Here is a 20,236-nt window from a genome sequence, read left to right as displayed (position 1 = left end):
CAGTTTATTTAGATACTAATTGGATCCTAACACCGCAAAACAACATAAACATGAACAGCTTTTTACGAGCTAAAACATCCACACACTGAATGAAAACATGAGCAGAACCAGAAAACTGCTGAAATAAATCCTAAACAGTTCTATTGTGTGTGGAGACCTGGTCCAGGACCTGGGGAGGGAGGTGCAATGGATTTCAGTTCTCGCTCTAATTTCCCCGTCACACAAACGGAACAAGTTAAAGTTAAAAGAAAAAAAAACAGAAAAATGCTACTTACCTGGTTTTTGGTTTTTCTGTGTTTCTGTTTTGGTTTTAAATAAGTATAACAAATCAACCACACTGTTTATTTCTTTTTTTTTGATTTGGTTTTAAAATGTAATAACCAAAGAACGAAGGGTACAATGAATTCAAACTGGGATTGTCTCAAAAGGAAGACTGTATTATCAAGCTGCACCGAAAGACGGACAGGCCTTTAAAAGCATATGGACGTATGTCCACGCTACATCAGGATGAAACGCCTACATAAGCATTAGTGTACACTGAACTGAACTTCATTTTTCATATCCGTTCTTCTTTTCTTTTCCAGGAGGACGGATCAGTATCGTTTCGTTCCCAGCCACTGCTCCAGTCCTTGTACCAGGGCGAGGACGCCACCAGCGATGATGAGCGGATGGTCATCTGTGAGGAAGAAGGTGACGACGATGTCATGGGTGAGACTGATGAGACTTAATCAGGGGAACAGTGACACACACACATAGCCGCTACAACCTTCAGCTGTTAATCATCAGCGTTATAAAAAAAGTGCAACAGTAGCACATGATCTACATGCTGACAGTTACACCCACACCATCGCCAACAACCTTCCTCACTCTGCATTAGAATTACGTTTCTGTCAAAAATTAAAAAAAGCTAAAAATGTTGCCCATTTTCAAACTGAGACATGTGTCCCTCAGAGGACTCCTGCCCCGAAGGCTACATCGACCTGAAGTGTAAGGAGAGGGTGACGGACAGCGACGAGGACGAGCCAGACGGACAGGTACTTGCACTGATGATGACTTTCCTGTTTTACACACTTATTTCTTATTTAGATCCAGGTCAATAATCACAGGATGTTATTAATCACATGGTGGTTATGGCTCCAAAGAATTTCACATATAAGTCATATTTCTGTATATTTGGCGGCCCGGGGGCCACATGCGGCCCTTGGTCTATTTTTGTGTGGCCTCCAAAACAAATTTGTAATTAATGAGGTTGGAAGTTATATGAAGCCTAACATAACACACAGAACTCCAGAAAGGACACTAAAATGTACAAAATGTCAACAAAAGTACACAAAATGATATCAAAGACACACTAAACAACCACTTCACCACAAAATTACTACAAAAACGCACAAAAAGGCAACAAAAATTCAAGAAAATAAACTAACTGAACAGTAAAACACATGAAATGTTTAGAAACCCACACATAACGACTACAAAAACAACAACACATAGAAAAACACTTCAAAGACACACAAAATGCCAACAAAATTGCACAAAATGACAACAATAACACAAAAAATATAACAAAAACATACATCATGACTCGAAAAACACACAAAAATTTGAACTCACAAACAAAGGTGTGTATATATAAAGGAATATTGACTATTTATTTCCTTACTTTTCGATAGAAGTGTCCTTCTTGTCTTGTGTTTCTGGTCCACCTCCCATCAGGTACAGGTCTATTCAGGGTGAGCTCTTATATAAAGGCTTTCACTGTAAAAAATAATGATGTCTCAGCTTTAAGTGGTTCTCACAGCGAACAAAGTAAAAGTTCCCACACTAATATCTTCTCTTTGATCTTTGTGTCTTTCTTTTCCCTTCAGCTTGGCTTCCAGGCTCGTTCCTCTCTCTCCTCCTCTCCTTCCCTCCCTCATGGCGACTCCACCTCTGCAAGAGGAGAGGGAGGAGGAGGAGGAGGTGAAGAAGGAGGAGGGGAGGGCAGTGAAGGAGGGATGAAGAAGGAAGGGACTGGAACATGTGGAGAAGGTGTTTCCTCACCATCCATCACCTCGTCTCCCCTCACCTTCCCCCACCAGGCAGTGAGTCAGCTCCTGGGGGGGGGTGCAGGGGGCCTCCACCATGGTGACCAACGCGGTACGTCCAGTAACCAGCGCACCCATCGCCAGCAAACCAGTGGACGGAGGGGTCGCCATCGGCGACAAGACAGCCTCTCTCCTGATTGGAGGAGGAGGAGCACAGCAGCAGCCAATTACAGCAGGGGGTGGGTACCTGTCCGTGTCCTCCCCCTGGGTCCGTCAGTTTCGCTAGCCTAGCTTACCCACCAACCAGTCCAAGCCAATAGCTGGAGCTACAGTAGTTAACTGTGGATGTTTCCTGGAAAATTGTAACGTTTTGTGGAAAGCGACTAATATACCAGTGTGACTTATAGTCCAGGAAATACAGTCGTTTTTCTGTTTAATGCATGTTTTTAAATTGTATTCCTGGTAAAAACTTGCTGCTATAACGGGTTGATTGGGACCCAAAGGCCTCAAGTAATTTATCAGGATAATGTGAATTTTATCTTTATTATTTTAATAAAATGTGGCTTTCCTTTCCCTCACACACTCTGACTGATTTACATAAGCAGGAGGTAAATGATCGACAGTGGAAATACTTAGTAGTGTTGAACGAGAGCAGCCGCCCACTGATCACTCTGTTCAGGATTATGTTGGTTCTCCCATCGACGATGGTTTATTATGGGATATGAAATGTGCACCTCCTGCTGTCTTCACCTCTACTGACTCATCAACTCTCTCTCTCTCTCTGTCTGTGTCTCTCATTAGTCCAAAACCAGCCTTCGGTGTTGCAGAGCAAGATGTTGGTTCCCATGGCAACAGTGAGAAGCGGGTCCAGTCCTCCTCATCCGTCCTTTTCTCTGGTGGCTCCGCCCCTTCCTGTGCAGAACGGCCCCACGGCAGGAAACAAGGTATGCAGATTTAAAAACTACTCCGATAAAATACGAGCTGGACTCTAAGGTAAGGTCAATTTCTTTCTATGTGGAGTTTGCATGTTCTCTTCATGAAGGTAAAGCACGTCAGTGACTCACGGGCCACGGTTACATGATGTTTTTTAATTCAGGATTAAGTATTCCAAATTAAATAATTCTGAATTGAAGTATTCTGTTTCGTGTTAACATGGAAATAGTAATTGAATTAAGGTTTTCATGGGAAACAGGTTTATTCAGCTTTAATTTAATTCCACTTTAGGTCTAGAGGTTGGGAGTGGTTCTGATTGGACAGGTGTGAATGTGACAGATCATGTCTTTTAGGAAAGAAGAAGACCACCTAATAAGATCTAATTATGGAAAGAAATAAAATTAAAAGAAATTAAATCTTGTAATTTTTCACAAATAATTCCACAAAATGACACAAGCATTCATTACAAAATCAATACTTTTTGAAGTGTTGATCCTGCAGGGATTGTTATTGAAAACTACAGCACAATAATGTTAAAATGACTCCTTTCCCCCCATCTAAACACTGCGGCCCTCTTGATATCAAACTGGTCTGTATTTGGCCCCCTGAACTAAAATAAATTTGACACCCCTGGTATACAAGATCGAGGAATTTGATTCAGAATTAAAATCAGAATTAACCAGATGCTTATTAAGCATCCCAGCGCGTCGTCCCTGCAGGCAGCAAAAGGCATCGGTCACTAAATTAATTTGGTTTTCTTTTTGTTTTTAGATCATACAAATCGCCCCCATGCCCATCGTACACCCTGGGAGCTCCTTCCCCGTTTCCATGGGAACCACGTTGCTCTCCGGTGCTGCCCCTCCACAGACCGTCCTGCTGACCCCCCCACCCACCAGGTCAGTGACACAAAGCGACCTCAGAGATGTTGGAGCTCAGTTTGATCTCAGACTGTGATTTTTTTTTATCTTTAATGATGATCAGAAAAGTCACAAGTGTTTTTCTCTCAACATTTATGAGTTCAGTTAGAGCCAAAGCTCGTTGAAAAAATATCAACTTTAGACTAAAAAAAAGGTTATTTAAATGTGTTTTTATCCATTTTCTGAGCCACTGTTTGATTTGCTCATTTACTGACGTAAAGAAGTGTTCAATGAAAAATGATCGCTGAAGCTTGTTTTTTGTGCAAGTTATTCAGCATTTAACACGTTTACAAAGCCAATGTGGCGATTGATGTCTGACAGCAAACTGGATAATATCACTGTATTCATACATAAAGAAAATATTCCATCAATGAGACTAATAAAGTGGTTTGGCTGTTTTTAATTCTGAATTCTGTATGTTCAAACAATCCAAACACAATAGCTTGATTCAAGTTTTACCATAAAATAATATTCAAATAATATAAAATGTATATTAATTATCATAGTTTTAGTTATCTACTTGTATAAAGTTGCTATTGGAATATTTAAGTCTTGACTGTCTGCAAATTATTAAAAAAGTTTTTTATAATATTAATGAATTATATTTAATAATTATAAATCTTAACATTTTTTGTTCAAGTTTATTTTGCTGCTTTAATAACAAACAAACACGACAAAATAACAACATGAATATTTTGTAAAATGTCACCACAAATAGCTACAATAATAATTCTTAGTAATTGGCTGCAGATGTTTTAATAACTGTTATATAAAGCAGAATAAATGTATGTTTTTTAGTATTCTATTACACTCCTGATGTATGTTTTTTTTCATCAGGATCACGTACGTTCAGTCCAGTCCCACGTTGGACTCTGCGTCCCCTCACCCTGTTACGCAGGCTCCCAGCCCGGCTTCTTTCCTCCCGTCACCTCTGACCACCCTGGGCCTCACCGCCATCGCTCCTCAGGGACAAACGCTGGTTCAGCCCCCACTGCTCGTCGCGGCCCCACCCCCTCACAGCCAGAATCAGAGCGCCGCAGCAGCTGCTCCACAGGTAAATGTCTAAACACACAACAGATACTCTTTGATAGCACTGAAAGTTAATGATTTTAATTCTTTAAGTCTTAAATCAAAAGTACTAACGTTGTTTTATATATTTTTATTTATTTATTGATTACAAATGTAAAAGAAAAGGCACAGTTTGAGCACAAAATAGTCCATAACATAAAAATAAACCTTTAACTATGATATATCATTGGGCACTGCTTTTTAAACATACAAACTCAACAGAACCCAAGTGTATTTACAATAATATATAATAACAAATATTAAAAGTAAAATCCCAGAAGATTTCAAAGCAGAAACATTTATAGGAGTATTTTAAAGCAGAGTACCAACTAAGGGTGTAAGAAAAAAAGCAATTTGACGATATATGGTGATATTTTTCCGCACGAATATCGTATTGATCCAAAAAATGTCCAAAATGTTTTTTTAATCATGTTTTTTAACAAAAAAAAACCATCTAGATTTGACTCATTTATCTCAGAGACCTAATATAGGCCAGTTTGATCTCAAGTAGGCCACAGATTTTAGGTGGAAAAAAAGAACAATTTCAACATCATTGTGCCCTAATATTTAATATCGATCCTTGTCGGATCTTCACTTCAAAAATTATTGATTTCGTAGCCAGTTTTGTGGAATTGTTTGTGAGAATCTTCAAGATTTGTGGAAAAATTGAGAGTTATTTCTACAATTCGCTGTTAAAAATGGCTGCATTCATGTGATATAAACAAAGGAAATCTTGAAGACCCTAAAAATATTGTAGAGTTTCATTAAATTAGTGAATTTGAGATATCTACAAATGGATTATTTGGTCATTTACGCAATAATATATGTTGTCATTTTTACTTTCTTCTGTGGGCCGAATTGGATGCTTTAAAGGTCCAGATTTGGCCCCCGGGCCTTGAGTTTGACAGGTGCTTTAATTCGAATAATTTATCATCCTACCAGCTCTAATCTGATACAAGACTTTTCTAATAATCCTGAAGTTAAAGATGGTGTGAGGGCATAGTACACATTTATAAAAGTTGGGAACTATTAAGAATTGAGAGAAAATGTTTTCACATTTATTCGTTCTTTCCATCAGGTTCTCACGGCCGTTTATCCGCTCACAACCGGCTCATTAGCCGGCGGATTGGCGTCCGTCTCATCGGCGCCACCCACTTCAGCAGCCTTGACATCGGATCAAACACACCCACCCTCTTCGCTGGAGGCCGGGGTGCAGGGAGCAGCTGGAGAATCCTCTAAGACCAGCGTGAAGGCGGAGATCAAATGTGAGAACGAGCCGGAGGAACGGCCTGCAGACGGAGATCAAGAAGCAGCGAGGAGCTCCTCAGGAACCACAGGTAGTGATTCTGAGTGTTTGGGTTCATTCACTGAACACAGAGACTCCAAACGTACAAAGAAAAGATGAAAGAAGCTGCTGCACACGTTACTTTATCTAAAAAATGTTTAGACTGAGTTGTTCTGGTGTCCTCCAGTGAAGAAGGAGGAAGACGCCTGCATGCTGATCAAAGTGGAGAACATGAAAGATGAACCTGAAGGAGAAAAACATAGCGAGGTGGAAGAGAAGGAGACGCTGGAGAGAAGCGAGAAAACCAACGGCAGAGAGATGGAGGGAGAGGAACTCACCAGCAGCAGCAAAGAGGTGAAGAAACTCATTCAGATGGTTATACCACAACACACACTGACATCATCAATGCTCTAATCGCATGGAAAAGATAACTTACAGCATTCTCACAATAAAAATATATAAAATAACTTCCTTTTAATTAACCAATATACATTTAAAGGATAACTAAACCCTAAAACCACTTGAATACAAATGTATTTGGTAAGGATATCCCGATACAACGTTTTCATTTCCAATATGATACCAGAATTGCAGCCTTGCGTATCGGCCGATACCGATATTGATCCAATACGATAACAGCACGAATCATACATATTTTTATTACTTAATTTATAGTGTGAAATGTTAGAAAAGGCTTGATCAAGTGATGTTGTTCAAACAGAGAACAATAGTTGAGAAAAACTCACCCATTTATTATTAACCAATTGGTTACATAATTTTAACCTCCAACATATTATCTACAGTATTCTACAATTGAATAAAATAAATAAAAAATAAATATAAATCTGAAATTTGAATCCGATATTCAGTTTCAGGCTGATATCGATATCAGATTGGGACACCCCTAGTACTTGGTATAAAGTCACGTCTTTATTTGATTCTTCTCAAAATATTTCAATTTGTTATAAAAATGTAAGAGTGACTCATCTAAATGTAAAGAATTGTCTTGATCAAATAGCAGAGATTTACATTATTGATAATTTAATTCAAACTTCAGCCTGAGTCTGTTCCAATACGGAAATGCTGTTCGATACTTCCGTTATTCTCTTCCACAGAGCGTTTGAAATGAGCTCCTTAAATTCCAGTTTTGACACGACCGAAAAGCACATTTTTGTTTTTCTTCACCAGGATTTTCATCTCGGAAACGTTTATTTCCTTGCAAATGTTTGTTTGACCTCAGTGGGCGGGGCCTCCGAACCTTGAATATTCGAAGGCATGACATGTTAATGACAATCAAATTCCGCTGACGCATTTATCAACACCTGATCATTTGTACGCTGTGATTGGTCAAATATGAAAGTTTCATAAGCCCCACGTTGGTCCTGTCGTACGACACAATGTGACACAGGGTTGATAAATGAGGGCCAATGAGTATATACTACTGTCTACTATATACTATAAGTATGATAAGGATGATGAGCGTTCCCACTGATGTATACTTCCAAGTTTCCCAAGATGCATTTGGAACCTACAAGGACAAGAACCTGAATCTAAACATCTGTTGATTTTCCACCTTTGAAAGTTCTGAAAACATTTGAAGTGAGAAAGTGACCAATAGAATATCAACATGTGCTCATTTGATCCTTAAAAAAAGTGTGCTACAGACAAAAACTTCCCGTTGACTTCAAAACAAGAGCCCTATTTACAAAAGACTTAAAAAACTAATGGAGGACAAGGGATGTTTCATTTTTAGCTTGAAGGACAATTTTACGTTCCGCTCGCAATGCATCATGGGACGGTTGAGTATGACTAGTGTGCCCACCGTGCATACTTAAAAAATGTCTTTATATAGTATACAGTACATCCAGGTATTTCTCGCGTACTCACTCTTTTCATACTATCAAATGTGAACGCCACTACATACTAATTTTCTGTCAAACTTAGTGTGAGTAATACGTTATTCTGACAACCATAGTGAGTATTGAGTAGCTAGTTAGCATAGCATAGAATATTCTTTGGAGATTTTCTCTTATAGACTGGGCGTGTCTTAACTGTTCCAGAAGCCCCACCCATAATCAAGTGGTTTTTTTAAGTTTCCAGTCTAGACTCAGACTTTAGCTATTCTTTAAATATGTTTCTTTAAAAGTTCCTGAAAACTTTCTTAAAGTGGCGTTGTATAGGATGCTGTGGGGTTACAACTCAAGGCAACTCGGAACTCTGGAAGTGCATCACACAAACATTAATGTCTTTACTGGAACACTTTGAAGACGGAAAGCGGGATTTTAAACTTGGAAATGACATTTTACGAATTGTTTTGAAGGCAGCATGAGCCGTGGGGTTAAAGGCCATTATGTGGACTTAATATTAAGTTTATAAAATGTTAGGATTTATTAAAGAAGTTTCAGAACATCTTAAAATATTAAAATATTTATATATTTTTTTAAAGTTTATGAAAAAACTTTTCCAATGTAACGAGTGAGACTTAATCTTTAAATGAAAGCTGACAGCATGTTTCAGCTAATTTAAGATGTTTGCATGCAGAGCCGCTGTCATCAACAGAAGCCTCACCATCATCATCATCATCATCATCATCGCCCAACAGCAGACGTGCTAAAAACAGATCCTCACATGCTCGCAGACGTCCTGACGTGACTCTTTAACTGAGTCAAGTTCAGGAGCTGATGATGAGTCTAACTTTGTGTTTCCAGGCAGGACCTCCTCCATCATCATCTCCTCCACCCCTCTCAGGCCTGGACCCCCCTCCGCCTCCCACGGCCGACAGAGAACCTGCAACCTCCTCCAAAAAGGCCAAGTTTCGACCCCCACCACTGAAAAAGACGCCTGACTCTGTTGAAAAGTAAGTGAACCACAGAAAGATCTCATTATGGAATAAAGTTCGATCGCAAAATACATCATGTTTAGGCTGTTGTCGAAGACGATGGGTTTTAAAATAAGTGCAGATAAAAAAAGGTTAGAATATATAAGAAGAAATCTTATGGGATACAACTGTAAATTACTGCTGCATAATGTCAGATAATTCATATAAATGTAAATCACAGAATAGTTACAAAGGAATAAAGTGAAAGTTTATTATTATTTGAGCCATATTATATAGTCATCTTAAAGATGTAAAGCCTTGTTTAAATTGTAAATAAAGTGGGTTAAAAGTGACCAAAAATGATGGAAAAAAAGTAGTGAAATGGGATTTTAAAAACCACAGAAATTGGTTAAAAGTGGCAAATTAGAGTGGACAAAAACAGACAGAAAAAGTGGTAAAAAGGGTTCAAAGTGTCAATATTAGAACAATTAGTTTAAACTGGGGGAATGGGCATGAAAAATTGTGAATGTGGGTAAATTGGCAAAAAATAAGCATGAAATATGGTAAAAGTGACAATAATGGGTCAACATATGTAATGGTGGAAAGGGTTTATAAGTGCCGAAAATGTCTTGAAAGTGGAAAAAATGTGCAGAAAAGAAATTGATATTTGTGTATAGTCATCTTAAAGATGTATATCCTTGTCTTTATCAAAAAATGGGTTAAATGTGACCAAAAATGGTGGAAAAAGTGATGAAATGGGATTTTACAAACCACAGAAATTGGTTGAAAGTTAGTGTTTAAATTAGTGGCCAAAAACAGAGAAAAAAATGGTACAAAGTGTCAATATTGAAACAATTAGTTTAACTGGCAAATAATGGGCATAAAAAATCATGAATGTGGTTAAATTGGCAAAAATAAGCATGAAATGTGGTGAAAAGAGGTTAAAAGTGACAATAATGGGTGATATTAGGTGGAATAGTGGTGGAAAGGGTTTAAAAATGCCAAAAATAATGTACAGAAGGACATTGAGATTTGATGGAGAAGTGGCAGAAATGGGAGTAATGAAAAAAGTTGAAATATGGCAAGTTTGGTGAGGTTGCTGAAAAAGTATCAAAAGAAGCAAAAATGCCTGCAAATTCCACTTTATGTATTATTCTTAATGCTCTCTTTTGTAGTTTGATGAATGGATCTACATATGTTTCACATGTATTACCCCAGCTTTCTGAGCAGTAGTTAAAGTAGGACACACACTGTGAGCCAAGCACAGCCGTCTGTCTTTGTGTTCTGTGTAAAACAATGTCCTCGTCACTCTAACAGTTTATTCCTCCTCCATCTGAGCGCTTTGTGCTGAAACAGGAGGAGGACACCCGTTTGTTTTCCTTCTCATGCTCGGACAGCTTTACTAAACTATGGTGGGAGCTCTGGTGGCTGAGTGTGAGTGGGCAGAGTTTCTACCCTTGATATTCATTGTTCAGAAAAGTGGGAAAGTCACAGAACAGGAGCTCTGTGCGAGAGCGTAGAGAGACACCAACACCTTTACTGCTTCGTCTCTGGACTGATCACGAGCGCTTCTGTTCTTCTGTGTTCAGGGTTTTGTCTGAAACGTACTTTGATCAGCGATTCGCGGAGCTGCCGGAGTTCAACCCTGAGGAGGTTCTTCCCTCGCCCACGCTGCAGAGTCTGGCAACCTCGCCCCGAGCCATCCTGGGGAGCTACCGTAGGAAGAGGCGCAACTCCACAGGTGAGACGCCTTCCTATGGGCTGAGATCTGTGCCACTAGGAACTGAATTTGAAAGTAACAACTTGACATTGAATTCACTGTTTTGAAACTGAATGAATAACTTGAAATTGTATTTTTCATCTTGGTACATTCCAAAAATTCAATATATTTCTGCTTCTCAAATTCAGATTCACTGAACGCAAATTAATTTCACTACGCAGAGAAACAGTTCCGGTCCGCGAGGTTGAACAAACAATCACTGATTCATGGAACTCCTGTTCATGTCTACAAAAACTCTGTTACGACTTGTTAAGGGTGTGACCGCCCACGCTGCATTGGAAAGTGATGGTGGAAGGACAAGAACTCCACAACCATATTTGCATTAATAAAGTTATTTAGTATAGTTGCTATTGGGTGTTATATTTATTATGACATGGCACAGTCTCAGTCATTGATGATAGGTGAAGACCAGGAGAACTAGTAGCTACTGTAACAGTAATAACAGCCTTTCCGGCTAATACAGCTATTTTCTTCTATTCCTTTCTCCGTGTAACTAATTTATAATAGAGCCCCTATGACTCGGACACATCAATAATAATAATAATAATGGCTTCCAGACACTTTAGGCAATTCTACTAAAATATAGATCTTACCGAAGTTTTGGAATGTACTAAGAGGAATTTTTTTCAACAGGAAAAAATACAATTTCAAGTTATTAATTCAGTTTCAAAACAGTCAATTGTTAGTTTCAAATTCAATACCAACTCAGCTAATCAAATTCAGTTTCTAGTAGCACAAATCTCCGAACCATCATGTTGGATTAGCACAGGCATGTTCAACTCACAGCCTTATTTTGTGTGAGCCCCCAAAAACCACCAAAAATACGAAAATACACAAAATGACAAAGAACATACAGATTTACAGTCAAACACACAAAAAGGACAACAAAAAAATGCACTAAATTACTCCAAAAATGCACAAGATGACTGCAAATAAATGACTGAAAAATAGGCAAAAGATGACAAAAATACACAAAAGATGATAAAAAAAAATACAGTTTCAACCTTTTTTAATCTTTTTTTTCAACCAAAAGATCTTTGATTTATTGATCTACGAGACCTAACACTAAAGTAGAGGTCTCAAACTGCGGCCTGTGGCTCACCACTGCCTGTTGATGCTGATACAGTAGTTTTACACTGGAATGAAAACTAACACAAACGCTAAATAAATGAAAAAACCCTAAAGTCCTTTAAAAAAGAAAAGAAAATGTCAACAAAATTAACTTTTCCTCCATTTATCTCATCAGTTGACACAGAAAAACACTTTCCTTCCAATAAAAGTGAACCATTACTGCCCTCTAGTGTTAAACTTCAAAACATCAGACATCCTCTTCTAAATAAAAGCATCTGCGACTCATGAGTTGAGAGCCTCTCCTTTTTTTCTTTCCGTGCAGAGCTCGAGCAGACGGCGGAGGATCCGAGCTCTCCGAGGAGGAAGACTCGCCGACTTTCCAGCTGCAGCTCAGAGCCAAACACGCCGAAGAGCGCCGCCAAGTGTGAGGGAGACATCTTCACGTTCGACAGAGCAGGTAAGAGACACAAACAGCCCTCCGCTACTGTAGATACAGGGTTGAGGTCAATTATAATTGTAATTGCGTAATTGATATTTAAAAAACAATTATGATGTAAATATCTTTGTAAATGTATTTGAAAAATCTTTTGCTGTTGTAATCATAATACAATTGTAATTGAGTTCAGATAATTGACTTTGTCATTGAAATTGGTATGGATATTCTAGAAAAGTGCATAAAAATTGACAAAATTTCTGATATTTATTTCTGAAGTAAGACTATCATGACATCCTAAAGTACATTTAAACTAGGAGTGAAAATGCAGTAAGGCATGAAAAATGTGGAAAAACACCCAAATAGAGCACTGACTGGCTTTCCCCTCGTCACACGTCCAGAGAGCGAGGTTCCTCAGGGAGAACAGGACCGTGTTTCCTACTCGTCTCTGAGGAGAACGTTGGATCAGCGGCGAGCTCTGGTCATGCAGCTGTTCCAGGAACACGGCTTCTTCCCCTCAGGTAAGGGAACACACACGCACACATACACACACATACACACACACACACACGCCTCACACATCATCAATAGTCTATTTTTCATCATAATCATAAAAACGTATAAACACAAACAAAGGCTCTTTGATCTTTTAATGCTGATTCCACATTGACAGTGAAGTGAATGAACACAATCACATTTTCATATGGGGTCGATTTTAAAGGGGACATATTATGCAATTTTTTACCCATCTCCATTTGTTCTAAGAACCCCAAAAACATCATATTTGAAGTTTATTTTTGCCTTGAGTTTTAGCCTCTGAAAAGTCACTTTGTGAGCTGTTCTGAAATCAGGCCTTTTTGGGGCCTACTTATGCATATTCATGAGTGGGCGTGTCTGTAGACGCTGACTCACTTCATGTCTCGCTCTTCTACAGGGTTGTTAATGATCACCAAAGCCATTTTATTTTTGCTATCCACACATTGTTGTTATTGTTTTCAGCCAAAAAACTACGCATTGCAGTAAAACACATGGATATTTAAGTGGCTATTGTTATTGTGAGTCCGTCTCAGCACTTCAGGGTCTCACAGCAGCAGCAGTCATTCAAACTCTCACCAGAGTGTTAAAATAAGCTGTTCCTCTGCTCTTCTAACTACAGGATTAGTGCATTTAAGGTGATAATCATTTGTTTTCTCCAACCGCTGCGTCGCATTGTGTCACAAACACGTCAGATCAGTGATACGAGGTGATATAACAGGTTTGCCAGTTCGCCAAACCACAAGAGCGGAGTACACCTCCGCATGAACAAATAGTGCTGACACTACAGTGTCTGTTCACTGTGGAGGCGCGGCACAGACAGCAGGAAAGTTCTGTATTTAGTTTTACCGGTAGCCATCACTTCTTCACTAGTGAGACAAACAATGGTGGACTTTGGCTAAAGTTTTCATCAGGTTGGGGGTGGAGTCCAAGGCTGGAGTTACCAGCGGAGGGGAGGGGATTGTCTTTCTTAATTTCATTTGTGACATCACAAATGTGCAAAGTTTGAAACGGAGCAATTTTCTCTGTGTTCTAAGATTTACACAGACCACAAACAAACGACTGGACGGATTTATTTCATATTTTGTGTGCCGTGTGGACACTCAAGTTACCTCATTTGTGTTCAAAAAGACTGCAAAAGTGGATTTTTCATAATATGTCCCCTTTCAAGTGTATGCGACTGGTGGGCGGGGCCAAGTCATCTCACAGCAGAAGGTGACAGTGGCCGACTTTAAGACCTTTTACAGAGGTAGAAAAAATTGGTGGAAAAGATCGGATTCATATGCAAGGATTGGCTGATCACCGATCCGCCAAAACCAGGGAAAGCGGCGCCGATCAATTGGTGCGTCTTTAGTTTTTAGAGTCATTTTTGCATATTTTGCTCTTGTTTGTGTGTTTCGTTATTGTTTTGTGTAAGATTTGTCAGTTTGTGTGTTTTTGGGGTAATATTTCTTTCATTTTGTGTATGTTGTTTTTTTTAAGTTTTAGTTTTGTTGTGTTTTTATTTATTGCAATAATTTTGTTGTGTTTGGTTTTGTTTTTATTATTCCTTTGTGTAATTTTGTTTGACATTTTGTGCATTTTTTTTTTAATAATTATGTTTGTTGTTGGGATTGATTTTCCATCCAAATTCTTGAATTACATATTTTGGGGGGGGCCGCACGAAGTTAAACAGTGGGCTGTGTGTGGGTCCCGGGCCAACAGTTGCCTTTGTCTGCTCTAGAATGTAATAAAAAAGTAATAAACATATTGATCTGTGCTTTTCCTCTATTTTTAACTCAAAGGTTTATCCGTTTGACCCCAGACCTTAACTTAGTTTCTGTTTTTTTTCGTCCCTCCAGCTCAGTCTACGGCAGCGTTCCAGGCTCGATACTCAGACACGTTCCCCACCAAAGTGTGTCTGCAGCTGAAGATCCGTGAAGTGCGTCAGAAAATCATGCAGACGGCCACGCCCGGATCCCTGGAGCTGTGCGGCGCTGCCGAAGCAGGCTCCGCCTCCCAAAGCCTCTCCTTCAATCAGTCAGCCCGGGAGGACGGGGAGGCGGAGCCTCAGGGAGAGCGAGGCCCCAGCCCTGAGGAGCCAAAGGGCGAAGGATTGTAGGATGGAGACGCAGGAAGGAAGGAAAATGGAAAGAGAGAAAAAGGAATGTTTGAACCAGTAAATTCATCCTACTGGTTTCCTGTAGACTTGGGCACAAGGACGTCAGCGGTTACACACGTTTAACCCTCCTATTATCCTCAAATATTACCAACAATAACCCTTGTGGTCAATCCAACCCCACGGATATTTGCCTTCAGAAAATGATTGTCAGTCACTCTGTTAATTTCTTGAATTAAATAACCCCTTGATAATTAAACCTTGACTTGTTCTCTAGCGCCACCATCAGGCCACCATGCGACCCTAGGTCTAATTTTTACGTGGCCCTGAAAGTGAATGTACAAAATGACAGAAAAATACACAAAAAAGTACAAAGAAATACAACATTGCAGGAAAATACAGTGAAAGACAAGAAAAACAGAAAATGACTCAAAAGAATATTCAAAATTGCAGAAAATGAAAACAAAAGTGCACAAAAAGACAAGAAAAACACAAAAACTGACCCGCAAACTCACAGTGCAACAACAACACACAATATGACTCCAAGAAACATACATTTTACAGGAAAAATACACAGAAAAAACAAGAGAAATGCACAAAATTCAGTCATAACAAGCAAGACAACAACCAAACTATTATTTATTGAATGATAAACATTGAATAGGGTCAATCAGACCATAAGGATAATAGGAGGGTTAAACACCTTTGGACGCACTTCAATCATCAATGCCCAAGTCTGCTCTCTGCACATTTAACACACACACACACACACACCAAATCAGACTGTTACTCTTGGTGTGCGGCCACAGAGGACACACACACAAACACACACAGGCACTTTGTGGTGCAGATGCAGTTTCAGACGCCATTGACTCCGCCTCCTCGCCTCAGCACACGGAGCGGGAACGCGACCCCAGTGACCTCCACGCATATTCCACAGCCCCTGGATGCTGCAGGACTGACCGCACACACACACACACACACACACACACACATGCAGTTCTTAGTGATTGTAGTGGTAAACGGAGAGAAAGTGACTCGTGCTGGGATGTAGTGACCAATCTTTGCACCTTCAGTTATCGCCGTGAGGAAAAAGTCGGACCGTCAGAGATTATTATCACAGAGAGACGCAACGAGAGCTGGACGCTGATTTGTCGTCTGTGACTCCGCCCCCTGCCTGGGTAAGGCGATGTTTTTCCTCCTCCTTATCGTGGAATTTTTCCCCCCCCGTGGTCTGTTTTTCTCTCTCGTGGCTCCTTTTTATGTTTGTTTCTTCTCTGACTTTAAAACAAAACAAAACAACAAAAACAAAACTCTGGACAAAGAATGGGACAAAAAAATCAACGTGTCTCACTTGTAATCGCCCTCCCGAAGTGGGGGGAGGCAGGCGGGGAGGCTGTTTCTCGTCGAATTCAGGTGTTTGCACAATGTGTGGTCATTCCTGTGTGGAGCGGCCACTTGTCAAATCAGGAAAGTATTGTTTTTATGGATTGTTTTAGTGGTTAGAGTTAAGCCCCTCCCCTTCCCTTCTCTAAAGGCACTTTTCCTCCTCCTCCTCTTCCTCTCTCTGGTCCGCTCAGGGTGATTCCTGTCAGGGTTCGTTCAGGGAAAGCCCATCCTTCCCCCATTTCCCCTCTTCTCGACACTTTATCCTTTCCCATAAAATGGTGCAATAGGACGTTTTACCTTAAATAACGGGGGGGTATGTTTGGTATGTTTGTGGACTCTTCTCGTGGGAGGGTGGGAACAAGGCTCTGTGCCATAGATAATGAATCCAGTGCTTTAAAACGGGGGTCTCAAACTGTCTCAACAACATCAAAGAAAAGTAAAGAAATTCACTTTCCCAACATCATTTAACACAATAACTAAAATTATCGTGACACCTAAACTTTAAACTTCATCCTAAAAGCATTGCTAGCATTCACACTCACTTCATAAAGGTGTGTGTGCATCAGGGTTGGGGTCAATTACATCTTCAATTACCCATGTTCAATTACATCTCAATTATCATTACGATGACTGGCATTATTTCCAATAACAATAGAAATTGCAATTGTTTTTTCCCATGAAAATGTATTATAATTACGTTCTCAATTACTAAAGTTCAAATTTAATTACTCACAATTAATGAGCCTTTTATAAATAACCTCATAAAATGCAACCTTCCTCTTATGTTAGCCTTCTGTTAGCCTCTCCTATGATAACGGGTCAGTTTTGACCCAATGTCTTAAATCAGCTGTAAAATACACTAAAAAAATTATTTATCATCCAATTGTGTTTTTATTGTGGGCCTGTTTTTCTCTCTGTGTGTCCCACGATTTTTATTATATATGTGTATATATATATATATATATATATATATATATATATATATATATATATATATATAGTAAAATGATTCTCAAGGGGAGTAAGAAAACTTGATATGAAACATATTTTAATAAGCCATAGAATTGTAATATTTAAACAGAAGGGGAGTTCCTTTTTTTTCCACAATTCTGACCTAATTTTCTGAATTATAAGCCAAACTTGTTTCGAGGCTAAACTATGAAAATAAAACTGGTTTATAACTTATTTCTCTGAAATAATAAAGTCTAATCTCTGATTTATTTTTGGAATCATGAGATTAAAGTTAGAGTTCTGCTGGAAAAAATGTGGGTTTTTACATTGTTGATTAGTAAAAGTCAGAATTCTGACTTAAATGTCAGAATAATGAAACAAAAATACAGATTTTTTCAGTTTTTGAATTATTTTATAGACATTGAGGCCCAAAAACAGAAAACGAGGACCGTAAACAGGCCCACGGCTCGCAGTTTGAGACCCTTAGTTTAAGACAACAAAAAAAAAGAGAGAAGAGATAGACATAACTTACTAAAGTCAAAGACAAATTTTGAATAGCACTTTTTGGCTCTTTGCTTTTTTGGCTGAAGAGCAGGGTAGTTATTATTATTGTGATGATGATGATGATGATGATAATAATGATGATGGTATCTCTTATGTTTCTCTGTAAACAGTTGGATGTGTGACAAACGTATATCTATAGTATACACACACCGGTATTTCCATGATATTTGTGCATTTGGATGTGTGTCAGGGTGTGTGTGTGTGTATGTTTTGGCACATGCAGGTAGCGTGTTCACACACACGCACACACACACACACACAAAGCTCTTCTTCTCTCACCTCACACATCATCAATAGTCTATTTTTCATCGTAGTCAGCGCTCTATATTCTACTCTAGAGACAGTATTTTTGTAGTCACCGCGACTATTTTGTCTGCCATCTTGACTGTTATTCCAGGATAATTCAGGATGTATATGAAACGTATATTCAGTACATAACATATACAGATAAATATATATATATAAATATATATATATAGATGCACGCAGGTAACAGAGGACTATCATGTTTCCTTTGGGGCTAGGGCTGTACAGTGTCCGTCTGCATGCATGTGCAATCACATGCACGCGTGCACACACACACACACACCCACACACACACGTATGCGTGTACACTGTATGATTGTGCTTGAAGATGAACTGTCCTTACTTTGGAGAAGGAATTATTTCAGGATGAGAACGATGAGTGTTATCTCATGAGCAGGCATGTTGACCATGTGCAATATTTCTAAACGACGACAAAAAAATAAATAAAACCTAAATATTGAAAATATTAAAGATCTAACACAATCTTGGGTGTCATGTCTTGGAATTTTTCATTTTATTTTTTTTAGGTCAGGTTACATTTTCAATAGCGTCGCTGGACTTTGGCTGCACGAAAACAAGGAAAAATGGGGGTCTTTATTTTGAAGGGGTCTTTTTTTTTTCTTACAGAAGACCATCCTATCATAATCTGCTGACACCAAAGTGGTTACATTTCTTTGAATCTACTAAAAAAAGGTAATTTTCTCTGTAAAAAGCAGTTTAGGTTTAATTAATTCACTTCTTAGCACTAAATTGTTTCCATAGTTACGTGTTACTTGACTATAAATGTTATTAAAAAAAAAAAACATAAATAGTCTTCTTCAAAGGCATTTGCTGATCGCTTTGAAGTTTTCTTGACCTACGCGTAATAATTTCAGCAAGTTAATTTTATCTTTTTTTATATATTTTGTTAAGATTTAATTTATTCAGACAACTTTTTTTAGGAAATTGGCTTTGATCTCCTGTCTTTGAAATTGACTTTGATCCCCTGACTTTGAAATTGACTTTGATCTCCTGACTTTGAAATTGACTTTGATCTCCTGACAAGAAACCTGTCATGAAATTAAATCTTGACATATTATTCAAAAAGAAGTCAGAAAGAACTTGCTGGAATTATTTCATGCAAGTCAAGAAAACATCAAAGCAATCAGCAAATGCCTCTGAAGAAGACTGACAGGCGAAACATGTCAGGAGATCAAAGTAAACTTCCTGAAAATAATTTTCCAGAAAAATTAAACCTTAACATATAATTGAAAAAATAATAATTCTCACTTCTGATTTTTCACGCTTATATCTTCTCGCGCACTTTAAAAATGTCATTTCAATCATTTTTAGTTTTTGAATTAAATTAGACATTTCAGGCGACCCCGTTTCATTTCCATGGGGTCACAACCCCAAGGTTGAAAAACACTGCCGTAGTATGAAATAAGGTAATTATAGGTTCAAGCTGCTTATTTTTTTCAGTAAATACATTTATGGAATAAAATAATTTTCTTGAATTCAGGTCCCAGCCTGTTGTCAGAGGCTGATGGAGGACACTGGGTAAGAACTGTTGTTTAAGGTCGTTTCAGTCTTGATGAATCACTAAAATATGACAAAGGAGCATGTGTTGTGTACGTTTGTTCACCTTGACCCACAAATCATGTCCTTGTGCACAGCTATCATAGCCTTATCAGTGTTATAGGAGTCCTTAGTGGATTAAAAATGGCTTCATTTCACATATGGTTCACATGAGGTGAGGAGATTTTGTACAATAAACACACACACAGTAGAAAACAGCTGGAGATAAAGACTTTCTGCCCACATTAGAATGGTGGCTTTCAGCTGCTGCCACTCAAGTGTGTGTGGTTTGATTTTCCCAACAAAGCACAGTACTTTAATTAATATTACCTCATAGTAGATTCTATTTAGAACAGCAGTACACAACTGATTTGTGTTTAGGACTCACTCTCCACATTTGATAAATCCCAATTCATGGAAAATGTTTGAATCATCATCGAATAATCAGAGGTATTGATTTAGTTAATAACTTTTCAAAGTCTGCAATGTTTTCTGCACTTGTTTA

General features: G+C 38.6%; 1 protein-coding gene across 1 annotated transcript in view; it reads left to right on the top strand.

The window, feature by feature from the left end:
- The window catches only part of LOC114471846 (protein capicua homolog), a 54,107-nt gene extending 38,687 nt beyond the window's left edge, over positions 1–15,420 (top strand). Inside the window, 14 exon segments of the mRNA XM_074783821.1 lie at positions 585–708; positions 952–1,034; positions 1,869–2,093; positions 2,095–2,266; positions 2,829–2,971; positions 3,732–3,856; positions 4,715–4,931; positions 6,024–6,282; positions 6,418–6,584; positions 8,939–9,087; positions 10,638–10,789; positions 12,222–12,356; positions 12,734–12,853; positions 14,708–15,420. Coding sequence (XP_074639922.1) covers positions 585–708; positions 952–1,034; positions 1,869–2,093; positions 2,095–2,266; positions 2,829–2,971; positions 3,732–3,856; positions 4,715–4,931; positions 6,024–6,282; positions 6,418–6,584; positions 8,939–9,087; positions 10,638–10,789; positions 12,222–12,356; positions 12,734–12,853; positions 14,708–14,967 — 2,331 coding nt within the window. The 3' untranslated portion in view covers positions 14,968–15,420.
- The last annotated feature ends 4,816 nt before the right edge of the window (positions 15,421–20,236 follow it).

The sequence above is a fragment of the Gouania willdenowi genome, chromosome 11 (genome assembly GCF_900634775.1).
Source record: "Gouania willdenowi chromosome 11, fGouWil2.1, whole genome shotgun sequence".
Taxonomy (NCBI): domain Eukaryota; kingdom Metazoa; phylum Chordata; class Actinopteri; order Blenniiformes; family Gobiesocidae; genus Gouania; species Gouania willdenowi.
The sequence above is the reverse complement of the archived record's forward strand: the minus strand, read 5'-3'. Positions and strand labels throughout refer to the sequence as shown.